The 17,297-nt window shown below is 37.6% G+C and overlaps 1 protein-coding gene and 1 non-coding gene across 4 annotated transcripts in view; both read right to left on the minus strand.

The window, feature by feature from the left end:
- The window catches only part of CKAP5 (cytoskeleton associated protein 5), a 177,373-nt gene that overhangs the window by 15,231 nt on the left and 144,845 nt on the right, over positions 1-17,297 (minus strand). For all 3 annotated transcript variants that reach the window (XM_055547027.1, XM_055547024.1, XM_055547026.1), the window contains 12 exons: positions 15,956-16,069; positions 14,789-14,917; positions 10,140-10,334; positions 9,626-9,761; positions 8,333-8,421; positions 6,109-6,234; positions 4,676-4,825; positions 4,165-4,368; positions 3,822-3,957; positions 3,207-3,400; positions 1,842-2,014; positions 490-663 (listed from right to left, as the gene is read on the minus strand). In XM_055547027.1, the coding sequence (XP_055403002.1) occupies positions 490-663; positions 1,842-2,014; positions 3,207-3,400; positions 3,822-3,957; positions 4,165-4,368; positions 4,676-4,825; positions 6,109-6,234; positions 8,333-8,421; positions 9,626-9,761; positions 10,140-10,334; positions 14,789-14,917; positions 15,956-16,069 (1,820 nt within the window). The remainder of the gene's footprint in view (positions 1-489; positions 664-1,841; positions 2,015-3,206; positions 3,401-3,821; positions 3,958-4,164; positions 4,369-4,675; positions 4,826-6,108; positions 6,235-8,332; positions 8,422-9,625; positions 9,762-10,139; positions 10,335-14,788; positions 14,918-15,955; positions 16,070-17,297) is intronic.
- Positions 3,605-3,715, minus strand: LOC129629362 (small nucleolar RNA SNORD67). Its single transcript, XR_008703195.1, has one exon. It is a non-coding gene; the product is annotated as a small nucleolar RNA SNORD67 (small nucleolar RNA).

The raw sequence follows: 17,297 nt of genomic DNA on the forward strand, positions 1-17,297 counted from the left end.
ATTATTACAAGGTATCCTATTGAGTGGAATTATGCAATTCCCCACTAGATCCATGTTTCAGTAAGGAACCACTATTAGCCAGATAGTAACCTATTCTAAAGGAAATCAGTCCTGAATATTCATTGGAAGGACTGATGCTGAAGCTGAAACTCCCAACACTTTGGCCACCTGATGCGAAGAACTGACTCATATGAAAAGACCCTGATGCTGGGAAAGATTGAGGGCAGGAGGAGAAGGGGCCAAGAGAGGATGAGATGGTTGGATGGCATCACCGACTCAATGGACATGAGTTTGAGTAAACTCCGGGAGTTGGTGATGAACAGGGAGGCCTGGGGTGCTGCAGTCCATGGGGTCGCAAAGAGTCAGACACAACTGAGCAACTGAACTAAACTGAATCTATTCTAATAAGTTCTAATTGCACAGAGAACTCTTTTTAATATGTACACTCCGATGATCACAAACTGCTTATATTTAAATGGGTTAACTTACTTGGGCTCAGGAATAAGTACTGGTTCAAAAATGTCATCCAGTTTGTGCTGAACAAGTTCTGGCATTTCACACCGCACTGTACCACTGTCATTCTCAATCTCATCTAGGTCCAGCTGGAATTCTCGGCGAACCATCTGGGCTGCCTCAGGATGCCCACTCATGCTCCGGGCTTGGCTAAGGGAAGCAAAAGGAGGCTCCTGAACTAAAAGAAAGAGACTTCTGAACCTAAGGGCAAGAGTAGCACTGCCAACCGCCCCAAAGCTGCAAGACAGATGTTCAACTTCTGGTTTCAGCCCCCCTGAATGATTTAAATCCTTGCCTTTAAGCAAGTGTCATCAATGGGCAACAACGCTGGTTCATGAATATCCTGAGAGAGTAGATTACCGTGTACTTACAGTACTGCCAAGTTATAAGTATTCTCTCTAGTTCACTAGAGCCAACCAACCTTGTACTGCTATTCCAGTTGCAGCAGTAAATACTAAAAGAATATTTATATTGACTCAAAGGTCACGACTTCTGGGAAAAAACCTAAGAAATATCTAGACTGCCTGGATCTTTTCCACCAATTTAACCAGTGTTTGTGTTTTTCTAATTACAAGCATCATCCCATGCAGTGTTCAATAAATTTTATACTTCAGGGACAATCAACTCTTTTTAGGAATATTCCATCTTGACGAGCTGGGACCAGCATTACATCTAAGCAGTAGATATTCAGTTTCCAAATTCAAATTGGTTAAAATTATACTCATGATATGACCCAAAATAGATTTGTCTTGCTTAGAAGGCAGTTTTTTGAGTCCCTAAGCCAATTCTTGGTTGCATGCATTTTACTCAGCTTTATGAGAAGAATAGGAACCTGTGCATGACCAAACATTACACAAGGAAGAAGGTGAACCAACGCTTTGGCCACATGACATTGAGCTGACACTTCTGCTAGCCAGTGGACTTTCAGGGAAGGCTTGACTCGTGGCCACTTGGACACCCTCCACCCTGGTTATAAACTCTACACCAGTAGCCCTCCAGAGGGGATGAATCCAAGTCAGAAGTTAGAAAGATATAAGAGCCCTGCTAATGAGAAATTAGCAGGCAGTACTTACATCCTATAAGTGCGATACATAATTCTGTCCACGGAAAAGCAGTGAAAGAAGGCACAAGACTATTTAGAAGTGGTTTTGAGACAAAGACAATGAAGACTGAAGGATTAAACATTTGGTTACAAGACATATACCCAGACACTGTGTCATGCATGATAATGGCTACAAGAACTCAAGATTATGTTATAGGATAAGCTCTGAGCACACAGAGGCCAAGTCCACAGAAATACCCTCCGACAAGCATCTCAACCCACATACTTGAGTTTGGAGGACATGTCCTCAGCTGGTCCCTTGCGCAGCATGTTGGTGTTGGAGCTTATGCTCTGCGTGCGCTGAGGTTTCTCTTCCACCTGTTTTATTGGTGCAGCCGAAGGCCTTTTTGCTGACCGCTTAATCCTCTCCTCAAGCATGCTCATATCTTTTTCAGAAAGCTGTTAATAGAATCCATATTTATTAACTCACCTCTCTACTAGAATTTCAGAGAATTAAAAACGTCATATGGTGGTTTAGTCACTAAGTCGTGTCCGACTCTTATGACCCCATGGACTGTAGCCCACCAGGCTCCTCTGTCCATGGGATTCTCCAGGCAAGAATACTGGAATGCGTTGCCATTTCCTTCTCCAGGGGATCCTCCCGGGTTTCCTGCATTGCAGGCAGATTCTTTACTGAGTGAGCTACGAGGGAAGCCCAAAAACCTCATATAATCTTTATATAATTGGAAGACCCAAGAATTAATTTCCATTTTCATGCTGAAGCAAACAGAATCTCCTAGGTTAGGGTATGTTCACTTTCAAACACTACCTGTACTTTAAAATCAACTGCTGCTACAACCTGACTTGCTTTAGTAAGAGAAGATATGAAACAAGGAAAGGATACAAAAGGAAAGGCCCCATGAATAACTACAAATAAAAAAGTCAAGAATTAAACAAAACTTCCTCATTTTTGTGGTATCACCACTAAACTAGTGGTGTGACTACGGGCAAGAAGCTTCACTTTTGGTCATCTGTAAAATTCCCATCTGCTTTATCTCCTTCACTGGCTTCATAGTGAAGATTAAATGAGATAAATGTAAATAAAAATATACAAGCATAGGGTAAATATATGTGCTACTAAGAGGTAACTAGAGTGAAGAACAGGTCCAGTCACGGTAATGATTGGCTCAGAGGAACTCAGGAGTCAAAAACAGAACCTTCTATGTTTGGAGAGTCTGGCTCATGGCTCAAGACCCTTTTGATCTGACAGGTATCAGAATCCACATTATACATAAGTACTTGTTCACTAAAAAATAAATGCAGTAAAAATTATCAAGGAGATTGCCAGGCACAACTTAAATTTCCAGACTAGCTTACATTTCTTGATCCAAAAATAGTTTTCATCTAAAGCAAATTGGTAAGAGGGGAATGCTCAGAAAGAAAATCTAACTTCCAGTACAATACAGCCTTAAGTGTCCTAAAGTAATCGGATGCGCCGTCAAGGGTTTATATGGATTTCAAGACGTATCAAGAGGTTGAGTTTTAATAAAAAGTGGTAAAAACTTAAAGAGTTGAGATGGGACGAAATTTGTCACCTACATGATCTTTCAATTCACAACATGCTGAAAATGTTCAGAGAAAAGTGACTCACGGTTCCAATCAGCTTGAACACTTGATCCCCGTGTACATTGTACACCGTGACGATGGTGTTGAGCGCAGCATTGCGCACAGCATTGTCACGGTCTCCTATGTGAATCGCTATCTCCTTTAAGGCTTTTCCTGGGGTTGGTTGGCAAACATTCATGCCATAGGACTCGACCAGACACCCCAGTTCTTCCAGGCACTCTGATGGGGAAGAAAGGCTAGATTAAGGACACTCAACACACATTTGGCACAAAGACCTATCTTTACTGGATACATTTCCCTTGGAATACATGAAGGGCTCAAGTCTTACTCTGGCTCTCTCTTGAATTTCTTCTTGTTTACTGCCATCTACAAAATATACAATGAAACAATGGTGCTGCAGCAAGTACTCCTAGAAGGGATGCCTGTGAGTCAGATGGCCCCTGTGCACTTGATTTTGTCACCAGGGAGGTACTGGGTGGTGCCTGTATCACCTGATACTGTGGCTCCACCAGTGTGCAACTCATCACTCTCACAGTCCAAATCAGAAGGCTGGAACCAAGAAATTTCCTGGTTCCTCTATAAACTACTTCTTTGAGAGGTCACTGTTGCAGACATAGGCATCCATCAATAGTTGCTTTACCTGCTCTCTGCTTGGAGTTTTTGGATTTGGTTCCTTCCATGATGAAAGGGAACATCTTGCTGGCTGGGTAGACAAGGCACATCCGGTTCAGGATGGCACGGACATCTTTACGAATGACATCCTTTGGTTCTCCAACCTGATCAACAAGGAAAATAATAATAAAGTGAGGCACTGTCTGAGTAGCAAAGGCACCCCCTATGTGTTACTACATCTTGAAAGAAGAAAATGAGTGGTGGAAGGTTATCATCATACAACAGATGGAAGACGGGAGAGGGAATAAAAATACAGGAACTGACGTAGCTGGAAACTTGAGTAATCTTCCAGAGTGAGAACAATGCATTACCTTGAGGATGAGATAGGGGATGAAGGAAGATGCTTCATTCTCAGTAAGATGATATTCCTCATCACTTAGCAGGGTGAAGAGCAATTTTAAATATTCTAGGGTTTTCATGAGGACGCTTGTATTGGTGTCAAAAAACCGCAACGTAACCCATTTTAAGATAAGATCCAGGCAACCAATGACACCCTCTTTTTCGCTCTCCAAGTGCTTGAAACAAAACAATACAGAACCCCCACAAATTAGACTGTATAAAAATTTAATTTCTATTAGGCAATTAACTCTTAAATTTTACTACAGTCCAAAAAAAAAAATGATAGATTTTTAACCCTCCATTTAAGACCCCAAATTATAGACATGTAGTCATTTATTCAATCAGATAATAAGAAAGCTGTAAGAACAGAGAACATGGTATATTCTAGTTCCTTCTAAGTCATGCAAACTTCTGATTATTTCACAGAGCTCAGTATTTTCACACTTCCAAGATTCACGCCCATTTATTTTGTTGCAAACTTACATCAACCATGACAGCAAGGGCCTTGTTATGATGCTGAAAGTCTGAGTGAAACATCTCATCTTGTAACCATTTAGCCACACAGCTAGACATCTGAGTTTTTAACTGCTCAATGTATTCATCCCGTGGAGTAGTAAAATTCCACTTTAATACCTGAAAAACAAACAAACAAAAAAACGAACAGTGAAAGGGGCTGTAAGGGGTTCAACTGAAATGCACAGAGACATTCTATTTTAAGCAGCTGCAGGTATCAATTTAATAGGATATTTTAAAATTCACCAAGATTAATTTGTAATTAAATATGAATGCAAAGTGCACTTTCAATCTGTCATACTCTGGAAGCTTAATCCTGAAAATCTTTTAGGAATAGAATTTTCAGCAATTTTTACTAGAAAAATCGATGCTCTGTTATTGTATAACATGGTGAATACTGCTGTCATAATTTTAATAAAGGGAAAATTTGAAATGTGTATAAAAAATTTTAATGTACATACTAGTCTAGGCATTTATTATAAATATACTTACATACATGCACAAATTGACATTCAAAGATGCTTATGGCAGTACAGTTTATAAGAGCAAATACTAGAAGCAACTTATAACGTTTAACATAGTGGGTTGAGGTATGTGTACCTGTAAAGACAGGTGCACACATACGATGTACCAATAAACTGAAAGCACATATGTGTACAATGGAACAATCTTCAAGACAGTATTTCAAATACCATTAAAAGAAAAAAGTAAGATTCAGAACAAAGAGTATGGTATGTTTCCACCACTTGTGTATAAGGAAAGCTAAGTATTTATACATATGTGATTGTATAGGAACGGAATATTATTATTTTTAGAGTAATAAATTAAAAAACTGGTATTTTCCCTGTTCAGGGAGACTGGAGTAGGAGATATGCTTCTCATACTTTCTGTACTTTTATTGCAATTTGAATTTTTAAAAAATTATGTGTTTTGAAAAAAATTTTAACTGATTAAAAAAACCAAAACATCAAAAGATAAATTACTGAACTAGCCATATATAGTTATCAAACCTATCTTTTAAGGTATCAGGTACAAGAAAGATTAAAGGAGTGGCATATTACATATGCGTTAATTGATAAAAATCAATGACTACTTTCCAGTCTTTGATTCTAAACAAAATAAAAACCCCACAAACCCACCAACCCCCCCTAAAACTTCTACTTCTTTCTACTCGGAGACAAAAAGGCAACAGCTCCATTCCATAGTTTCTTTGGTAGGAATTAATGCTGTAGGATTTAATACTTCCATAATGTATTCTTAGAGAAACAAGATATAATTCACAAGCAAAAGATTTATTAGATATTTCACAATGATATGAATTTCAGACATAAACTTTAATTCTTGATTATAAAACAAAGCAAAAACAAGCAAAAACTTCCTGAAGATTTTAATTCTTTCCTTACCTTTAGTCCTTTCTCATCTTTCATCCTTTGCTCCTTTCCATTTGGAACAACAATAAAAATAGGACCGGATTTGTCTTCATCCTCCTTTAAGCTGGTTTTGCTCGGAACTTTCTTTCCTTGTGCAGTCTACAACCAAGGTGCAGGGGATACTGATTAGACAGATTACTACTCCTTAGGATTCACTGTTGCTGCCTATTAAAAGAGTGCCATGTAAACCAGACATCTTTCTTTATCATATTCCAAATGAAAGAAACTAATGAACAGAATCTTGCATTTGATATGTTTGTGTACAGGTTTTCTAGAAATGTTTCTGACAACAGGCTTAAGCAGCTGTTGGTTAGCGCTTGTGCTGGCACGTGATATGGTTGGAAAAGCTCTATCAAAGGTCTGAGTCACAAGTTATTTTTGTTTACTGGACAATTCTTTAAAAAGAATTGAGAGATAAGTGACATATAAAGCTATGATTTTTCCAGTAGTCATGTGTGGATGTGAGAGTTGGACTATAAAGAAAGCTGAGCGCCGAAGAATTGATGCTTTTCAACTGTGGTGTTGGAGAAGACTCTTGAGAGTCCCTTGGACTGCAAGGAGATCCAACCAGTCCATCCTAAAGGAGATCAGTCCTGGGTGTTCATTGGAAGGACTGATCTGAAGCTGAAACCCCAATACTTTAGCCTCCTGATGCGAAGAGCTGACTCATCTGAAAAGACCCTGATGCTGGGAAAGATTGAGGGCAGGAGGAGAAGGGGATGACAGAGGATGAGATGGTTGGATGGCATCACCGACTCAATGGACATGGGTTTGGGTGGACTCCGGGAGTTGGTGATGGACAGGGAGGCCTGGCGTGCTGCAGTTCACGGGGTCGCAAATAGTTGGATACGACTGAGCGACTGAACTGAACTGAAGTGAATGGCAGTCACACATTTAATACCACTTAGTTGAGAAAGCTCTTCTGTTTCTCTGCATATAAAATCTCTATCACATCATTCTAACCGAAGACACTTTGAGAACCTGCTTCTAGAGAAAACTGCTGAAACATTTTAAATACTTAAGTTACTAAAGTGGCTCTTAAAAATAATCCAAGATTTAGAATCTTTGTATCAGATGGAAAGAAACTGTGAACATATAGTATACATATTTAAGGTAAAATCTGAATTTCATTACTGGAATTATTATTATAATAAATGCAGCAAAAGTCTGCTATTTCCAGTAGGCCAGCATTTCTCTTTCAAAGACTGAAGCCATTTAGTCAAAACAAATAGATGAGTTATGTCCAATTGCTTCCTAAACTGCAAAAGTCTGAAAAAAAAGTGGCATTAAGAATAGAATCAAAAACTACTTTAAAGCACTTGTGATCAAAAAAGTAAAATCAGCACTTGTTAAACATGGGATGAGGAGAGGGAGGAGGACAGGAAAAGAACAGTTTCACTGGACAGTTTGGAAGATAATTACCCATTTAAATTAACTCACTGAATTGAAGGAACCAAGCACAGGGAAGGAAAATGAGTAATTAATAGTTAGAAGAACGGCCACAGGACGGCCCTTCAATAATGGGGATATAACAATAAATGTACTGGATAATAAAACATGTCCTCCACTGACACATTTTCATCAGTTACATATAGTTAATAGTTTTCTCTAGATTTATTATTGATTGCACAGTTCTGCAATTTCCCTTTTGTAAATATAAAACAGTCAATACTCTGAATACAGTGACATGCTCTGAATCTTGATACAGAAATTGATGACAATTTACTGTGATTAAAAAACTTAATTAAATGAAAAGACACCCAAGGATATTTAAGGCTGAGCATTTGAAAACATTTCTTTAAACTGTTCAATTCTGCATGCATGCTAAAAGGACTGGTGATCCATCAAATCTCACTGGTGTGGGGACAGAAGGTCCTTTGAATATAATTAGAACACTTTGTTGTATGATGACTTAACAGCCAAATGTGAAGGAAGTTGCTTACTACTGAAAATCTCCCCCCAAAGACCCGGATGACAGAAACCTTTGCAGTAGCTCTTGAGAACAGGATGCCTCTGTTTCATAGCATCATTAAAAGTCAGCCACAGAAAGCTGTACAAGCACTTCATAGATAATATCCCTTCATATGTAGTGTATTTCTTAAAAGAATGACTTAGTGTAAAGAAATATTTAAAAGAAACTCTACACTTAAGCTGCAGAGTTAACATACCTTTGTTTTAAGCTGCAGAGTTAACATACCTTTGTTTTAGAGGAAACTCCTAGAGCCTTGGCCTTTTTCGCATCAGGCTTGGAGTCTACAGTGCCAGAAACAGAATCTTCAGCAGGTGCTTTGAGAAAATAAAAACACATACTGTAAACACAAACTTGAACTAATATCACTATATTCTGAGCAGGTTCAAAATATAATGATGGTGAGAAAGCCTACAGTTTTAAATGTATCCCTTTCTAAAGTGTTTTTAATTAGATCTTTTCCCCTAATCTTTTTTCTCCACAATTTCCTCTTTAAGCACAACCTCATGAAATTAGTTCAGAAAATCTACATCTGCTTTATCAACACTTAAACTGCAGTTTAAAAACTATTTTCTAAATAGCAATTAAAAATTAATTAATTAATTTTAAGCAATTAATAGCAATTAAATCTGTCTACCTTTTCGCTAGACGGATAAGAGAAGGGTTTATCACCTTTGAAACTACAGGAAATCATATATACCAATAACAAGATTCCAGTATATGTTATAACTGAATATACACTTTGATACTAACAATTTTACACATGTAAACTTTCTAACTTTTTAGCACCCCACTAAACAGATTATTGCTTTGTTTAAGCACTAAGTCTAGAAGAGCAGTGGTTACAGGTTAGTGTTCTGTTTATGTTATGGAATTTTAACATTAGGATGAAGAAGTCAAGAATTTTTCCTTGACAAAGTTGAATAAATATTTGAATGCTGCTTTTTTTGTTGTTGTTGTGACCAGTGGGGATTGAACCAGTACCCCTTGCTTAAGTGGAAGTATGGAGTCCTAACCACTGGACTGCCAGAGAATTCAGTAGATATTAGAATCGATCAGCAAACAGACAAGTGCAAGGGAATGAGAACTCATTTGTGAATAAGGAGGCAGAGTCCTCTGCTGGTTCAGACACTGACTGGCTGTTTGGCCCTGTGCAAGTCACTTAACCTTTGGTATTCCCTGTCTGTTAATAAAGGAGATTCAGCTAGATGGCCCCAATTCCCCTTTCAACTATAATATCCAATAGCAGAAAATAGTTATGGAAACCTTAAAAATTGAGCACTTGCTTTCTGGAGTATTCCACTGTGCTATTCCAAAACTGCTTTTTGGAGCTGGAAATCAAGTTACTTATCTTCAAACCCTCAGCACAGTTACTGGCAGAAAACAGGCAATCTGAGGAGTTGGAGGGAAGGCTTGGGATCTAAGCCATGAGAAACCATGATTTAAAAACGAAGGTTGGATTTCTTTAAGAGTTCCCTCGGCTGTTTTAATTCCCCTATAACCCATTCAAAATAAAGTTACCTGAGGCAGGCTGGAATTTGGCTGGAGCTGACCCTCCCACTGGTTTGGATGTTGCTTTAGCAGGTGCAGTGGGCTTGGCTGGCATGTTAGCTTTGGCTTTCTCTAACATGGCCAACACCTGATCTTTAGAAGTTGGCTAGGGAGACAATATAATAGAGGTGAGAGGCCACAGAAACGATATACCCATACTATGCTCACTAACAGATCTGCTGTCAAACCAATCTTTGAGCTCCTGGTTTTGAAATACCAATGAAGGGAGGCAGCACATAGTGCAAGAGAAGTAACACATTATGAAGTCACACTAAGTTAGCTGCCATTCTAGAAGGTCACAATTTTCATCCCTGCAAAGCCAGCAGATTCCTTAGAAGTTCTACACTACTAAATATTTGATCTGTGCTCTCATTGGGATTTCAAGTTGAAACTCATAGGAGGTAATATGATCTTTTGCCTCTATAAATTCATGTTCATTATTTTTCTAATGGCTTTTAACAGCAGCAATAACAAGCAGAAGTACTTTTAGTTTCCCAGTAGCCTTGGCCATTTTCTCATATCCTAAGTGCATCATGAAGAACGGCAAGGCATCCTGGGCCTTCTTTCGCACGTCTCCATTGCGGTCCTCAAGGCAGGAATAGAGCTGGGGAACACAAAGGATAAGGTCTGTTGGGGTGGAACGGAGAGTCGGTAGTTTCTCAGCCAGCCAGCCCAGAAGCTGTCAAAAGAAGTAAAGACCAGTTACATAATTTGTATAGAAAACTGTTATTATTTCTGATCTTAAGCTTAATGATTTCATCAGGGCCAAACACTGAATTAGTTCTCACACTATAATTTTCCAATATGAAATCAGTTATTTTCTTGTTCAATGAAATAATAAATTTGCAATGCTGACAATCAGTTAAAATAAGGACAAAGTTTTTTGGACCATATTTGAGCATTAAGCTATAAAGTTTTAATTGTTCTAAATAAAGAGTCGGACACGACTGAGCAACTGAACTGAACTGAATGAATTTTAAAGAAGAAAAACTTTCACATTTCTTTTTTTTTTTAATTCTAAGAACTATTTAGTGAGAGAAGATCCAAAATATTTATTTGATCAGAAGATGACAAGTTCTACCAGGACTTCTGTTTTCTGCCTCACATAAGAGCGTTTTTTCCTATACCTCTAAAATAATTCATATTTGTATTTATTTTTAATTGAAATATTTATCCAGATGATTGCAGTTTCACATGCACTTCTAAGAAATAATACAGAGAGATCCCATGCACTCTTTATTCCATTTCCTCCAACAGCAGCCCTTTATGAAACTATAACCACCAGGATTCTGACATTGATATAATCCACTGATTGGATTGTTCCAGTTGGACTTTTTCTCATTTGTGTATGTGTGTATATTTAGTTCTCTACAATTTTACCATGTGTTAATGTATCCACCACCACTGTCAAAATTTTGAATAGTTCCATCCCAAGAATCCCACATGTTGCCTTTTTATAACCACACTCACGTCCCTCCTCCTCCTCCTCCTCTCTAATCTCTGGCAACTATTAATCTGTCATCTATTTCTAAATCACAAGATTTCAAAGTTATCTAAATGGAATCATAAATAATATGGAACTGTTTGGTACTGGCTTTGTCACTCAGCACAATTCCTTGGATATTTAACTGACTTGTTGCATGTATCAGTGATTTATTTCTTTTATTGCTGAACAGTATTACATATATGGATATATAATAGTTCGTTTAAACATTCACTTGTTGAAAGATATCTGTTTCCAGATTTTGGCTATTTTGAATTAGTTGCTATGAACATTTGTTATAGGCTTTTGTATAAACATAAATTTTCTTTTTTCTGGAATAACTGCTCAAGATTTGTTGGGTCATATATGGAACAACAGACTGGTTCCAAATAGGAAAAGGAGTACGTCAAGGCTGTATATTGTCAACCTGCTTTTTTAACTTACATGCAGAGTACATCATGAGAAATGCTGGGCTGGAAGAAGCACAAGCTGGAATCAAGATTGCTGGGAGAAATATCAATAACCTCAGATATGCAGATGACACCACCCTTATGGCAGAAAGTGAAGAGGAACTCAAAAGCCTCTTGATGAAAGTGAAAGAGGAGAGTGAAAAAGTTGGCTTAAAGCTCAACATTCAGAAAACGAAGATCATGGCATCTGACCCCATCACTTCATGGGAAATAGATCGGCAAACAGTGGAAACAGTGTCAGACTTTATTTTTGGGGCTCCAAAATCACTGCAGATGCTGATTGCAGCCATGAAATTAAAAGACGCTTACTCCTTGGAAGGAAAGTTATGACCAACCTAGATAGCATATTCAAAAGCAGAGACATTATTTTGCCAACAAAGGTCCGTATAGTCAAGGCTAATGGTTTTTCCAGTGGTCATGTATGGATGTGAGAGTTGGACTGTGAAGAAAGTTGAGCGCCGAAGAATTGATGCTTTTCAACTGTGGTGTTGGAGAAGACTCTTGCGAGTCCCTGGGACTGCAAGGAGATCCAACCAGTCCATCCTAAAGGAGATCAGTCCTGGGTGTTCATTGGAAGGAGTGATGCTAAAGCTGAAACTCCAGTACTTTGGCTACCTCATGTGAAGAGTTGACTCATTGGAAAAGACCCTGATGCTGGGAGGGATTGGGGGCAGGAGGAGAAGGGGACGACAGAGGATGAGATGGCTGGATGGCATCACCGACTCGATGGACATGAGTTCGGGGGAACTCCGGGAGTTGGTGATGGGCAAGGAGGCCTGGCGTGCTGCGATTCATGGGGTCGCCGAGTCGGACACGACTGAGCGACTGAACTGAACTGATAGTAACTACATGTTTAGTTTTATAAGAAACTGCCAAACTACTTTCTGGAGTGGCTACATCATTCTACATTTCTACCAGGAGAGTGTTCAAGTTTCTCTACATTCTTGTAGATGTTTGGTGTTATCACAGTTTTTAATTTTAGTTAATTCTGGTAGTTGTCTATCTCATTGTAGTTTTAATCTGCATTTCCTTGATGACCAGTAACCCTGAACATCTTTCATGGGCTTATTTGCCATCTGTAATCCTCTTCGGGGAAATGTCTGTTTATGTCTTTTGCCAAATTTCTAATTAGATTTTTTAACTGTTGAGTTTTGAGTTTTTTAATATATACACTCTTGATGATAATTCTTTATCAGACATAGAGTTTGCAAATATTTTCTCCCATTCTAGCCTGTCTTCTCATGTTCTTCACATGATTTTTGGCAGAGTAAGAGTTCTTAACTTTAATAAATTGTGGTTTTGGTGTCAAGTCTTACAAATACTTTGCATGAAGAGCTTCTATATCCTGAAGGTTTACCCCTATGTTATCTTTAAAAGTTCCATAGTTTTATGGCCTATGTTTCAGTCCATAGTCCATTTTGAGTTAATTTTGGTGTAAGATGTGCGATTTAGTTCAAAGTTTAATTTTTTGGTCTCTGGATGTCAACTGCTCTGGCATCACGTGTTGAAAAGGTCACACTTCCTCCACTGCATTACTTTGGTAACTTCAAACTTAGTTGTTCATATTTGTGTGGGTCTATTTTTGGGTTTCCTCTTCAGTTCCACCTATCTGTGTCTATCTTCCTCCTCCTTACCCCTGCAATCACGGCCTTTTTTCTTTCTGACCACACTGCTTGGCTTGCAGGATCTTAATTCTCAAACCAAGGATTGAACCTGTGCCTGTGGCAGTGAGAGCATGCAGTCCTAACCACTGGACGGCCAGGGAATTCCCCACAGTGTCTTGATTATGTTAGCAATTTAGTAATCTCTAGTACATGGTAGGGAGAAGGCAATGGCACCCCACTCCAGTACTCTTGCCTGGAAAATCCCATGGATGGAGGAGCCTGGTAGGCTGCAGTCCATGGGGTCGCTAAGAGTTGGACACGACTGAGCGACTTGACTTTTACTTTTCACTTTCATGCACTTTGGAGAAGGAAATGGCAACCCACTCCAGTGTTCTTGCCTGGAGAATCCCAGGGACGGGGGAGCCTGGTGGGCTGCCGTCTCTGGGGTCACACAGAATCGGACACGACTGAAGCGACTTAGCAGCAGCAGCAGCAGCAGCAGTACATGGTAGAATGGTTCTTTGCATTTTTTTCCTTTGTCAAGACTGTTTTAGCTAGACTATAAGTTTTAAAATAACCTTGACTTTGTCTATGAAAAAAAACTTTCTTGAATTTTGATAGGAATTACATTAAATGAACATAAATGACATTTCTATTATGTTAAATCTTCTAATCCACAAACATCTCTTTGGGTCTTCCTTGAATATTTCATCAACATTTTGTAATTTTCAGTATATATATTTTGTATTTGTTTTAAGTATATATCTAAGGGTTTCATTTTCTTTGGAGTGATTGTACATTGTACTGTTTTTAACTTCAGTTTGCATGTGTTCAACGTATTTGACTTTTGTCAAATATGATTATTTTGTATCCTGCAATCTTATTGAACTCATTTATTGATTTTGGTTACTATAGGTGTCTTGGGATTTTCTATGTAGACAGTCATGTTATCTGCAATTAGGGATAGTTTTATTTATTCTTTTTCCAGCTATATGCCTTTCACTTTTTTTTCAGGTCTTACTGCAGTGACTAGAACTTCCAAGTTCTATGTTGAGTAATAACAGTGAACGTGGACATCCTTGCTTTGTTCCTGATCTTAGGGGGAAACTGTTCAGTCTTCAACCACTAACAATATCATTTACAGATGCTTTTTTATTTAAGTTGTAATTCTCTTGTATTATTACTAACTTACTGAGAGTTTTTATCATGAAGAGGTGTTGGATTTTCTCAAATTCTTTTTTTGTGTCAATTGATAGGACTTTTCTTTAGTCTGCTGGTATGATGGGATTGCATTGATAGATTTTTGAATGTTGAACTGCATTTTTATGTCATGATTAAAACCTCTTATTTTACCATTTAAGAGTTGAAGAAAAGAGAAAATTTCACAAATTTTAGAAAATTATTGCTAAAAAAGCACATTAAAAGGGGAAAAAAAAGCATATGAATAAAAAAGCTCCAGGGATTTGGTTTCATTTTATTAGCTATTTTATAATGGAACTCATTCTATCCACAACATATATATTTATTAGGTAGGCTCAGCAGCAGCAGCAAAGCACATCATATTTGGAGTACTAACCTCTTGCCTCAAGAAAGGATTTTCCTTTTTGAGCTCTTCAGAAAGATCTTCCCCCTCCAGCCATTCCTTCATGCCAGTCTGTTCTGCCCAAGCATTCACAGTTGCTAGGGCAGCGGATCGAACATTGTTCTGAACAGAGGAGAAAATCAGTAAACTATCACTATGGCTTGGAGGTAAGGACTGAAAAGTGTATTTCTTTGTAAACATGAACAACAGAGGTTTCTCTACAGATCTACAATAAACATACTTGGAACATTCTTCATCTTCTCTGAAACAACAAGATCTATGGGTATACTCCAAAGTAAAGTAGAAATTAAAACTCTAAATTGTAACGATCCTATACTTAGTTAATTAGGCAGAACATTGACCTGGGCATAAAATATCATGTTAGGGGAATAAACCTCTAGGTTTTGTTTCCTGAACCTCTGGGGACTCTCATGTCCCTGGTTATTTGCTAAAGGATGTAATTCTATGTGTTAGAGAACTCATAATGGTTAGCTTGAAATTATTAACTATTTGAATATTTTGTTTTTATATTAACTTGTACTCACAGAATAAGGATTTAATGATATGAAAAATATTAAAATAGTCCAATTCCTTAAATTAAATGAATTACACAAAAATAGACATTTAAATATTCAATCTATGGATACATATAAGAGCTTATAATTTTCATTGAGACAAATTCTAGGACTGTGCAACTGCAAATATCTTACTGAAGTACTAGCAGACTGTACTCTAGTAGTTCAGGGGAAAAGGTAGAAAATAAAAATTTTTTTTATTCACTCTTTATACCAATAAACAATGATATCATAATCATAATAGCAACAATTTTTTAGTATGTACTATATGAGGCAGATACAGGTACTTTATGTACAGACTCTTATTTAATCCTGTAAGAATTAAATTCCACAGATAAAGCACTGAACCGCAAAGAAGATAAATAACTTATCTAAGAGTCACAAAGCTAGTAAGCGAGGTATGTGGTCACCTTAATACTGCCTGGGAGGTAAAAATGTTTTATAATTTTCCTTCCAATAGTCTCTTCTCTACAAAAAGTTTAAGATTGTTTACATGCACTCTTATGCATAAGAAAAGGATTATTCTTAGCCTAAGTAGTGGCTGGCTGTTCCAGAATGGAGCTGTGGTGAAGAGAATCAGGGATACCTTGCTGTCTCCAAGCACTGTGATGATAGGGATTCCTAAGTTCTTCACATGCTGCTTGATGTTGGGGCCCATGGCTACTGCCAACTGCTGGAGGATAGTCAACGTCTGCTGCACCTGCGTGGGAAGAGCCAGCACCTTATGTTCAAATCACAGCACGGTGTGTTCAGAGTTTCAGAAGTCTGCTGCTATATGGTCAATGCAGTAAGAAGTTTCTCGCCTACTTAAAACAAACAGCTGGTTATGATACTAATCAACTTTGAATAATTTTCAGGTGATGGCCTCTCCATTAATCATCATAAAAATGGAGTATCAGAATTTTAGACTAGATTATAATGCTTTATAATTTTTTTTTTTTTAACCACAAGAAGCCATTCAGTTTTATTGATTAGCATGTATGAACATCACACACAGTCAGAATAAAACATTTTACACTCCACTGTGTAACTTTGATTAAAAGACAGATTACAAGCATGAACAATGATATTCATTCCTCTGATATAATGATCTGAGAGTTGTGATTTCTATGATTACAAAATGGAGGCCAATCATTTAAGAAAGAAGACTTACAGTAATTACAGGAATTTTCTGGGAAGGGTTTCCCATACATTTTAGGGTATCAGAGGTTATTTGAAATATGTCAGATATTCATAATTTGTTGATATTATAAAACAGCAAGATTTCAGTGAACTGTCATTATATTAACCTTTAAAAGCATAACTTGATAATTTACATCTTTAGTATGTGGAATTACTCCTTGAACACTTACATCATGGTGACCTACAGGGATGTCTGACATGAATGACAAACACCTCCATTTAGATGTTTACTGTACATGTTGCATTACTGTGCCCTTAATCTTCTAATGGAGAATACATATAAATGATTTCTCCTTAGATAGAAGGTATAATGCTTTATAATTTTAAAGTAAGGTAAAATCTAGTTTAAGAAAAATGTGACATAAAAATCCAAATCTAAAAATTAAACATTAAGCTTGTTTGTATTACAAGCAGTTTTATATACAAATACTTAATAATATCAGAGGTCTTGTGAACAGCAAGTCAGGTTCCTGAAAATTTGATTAATAAACTTGCCATCTTCCAACAAATCCTGAGGCACACTCAGAATGAAAGGAAGCTATTTCTAGTTCAATTAAATAGAGTGATCATTCTCTTTTTCCTTTTTTTACTGGTGAAGGTTACTGAAAAGGAGCCCCTTACAGAGGGGGAGAGGGGAGAGAAAAAGAACAGGCGTATGGTCTTTTTTTCTTAACTGGAGTATAGTTGCTTTATAATGTTGTGTTAGTTCTGCTGTGCAGCAAAGTGAACCAGCTGTATGTTTACAC

Source organism: Bubalus kerabau, chromosome 15 (genome assembly GCF_029407905.1).
Source record: "Bubalus kerabau isolate K-KA32 ecotype Philippines breed swamp buffalo chromosome 15, PCC_UOA_SB_1v2, whole genome shotgun sequence".
NCBI classification, from domain to species: Eukaryota; Metazoa; Chordata; class Mammalia; order Artiodactyla; family Bovidae; genus Bubalus; species Bubalus kerabau.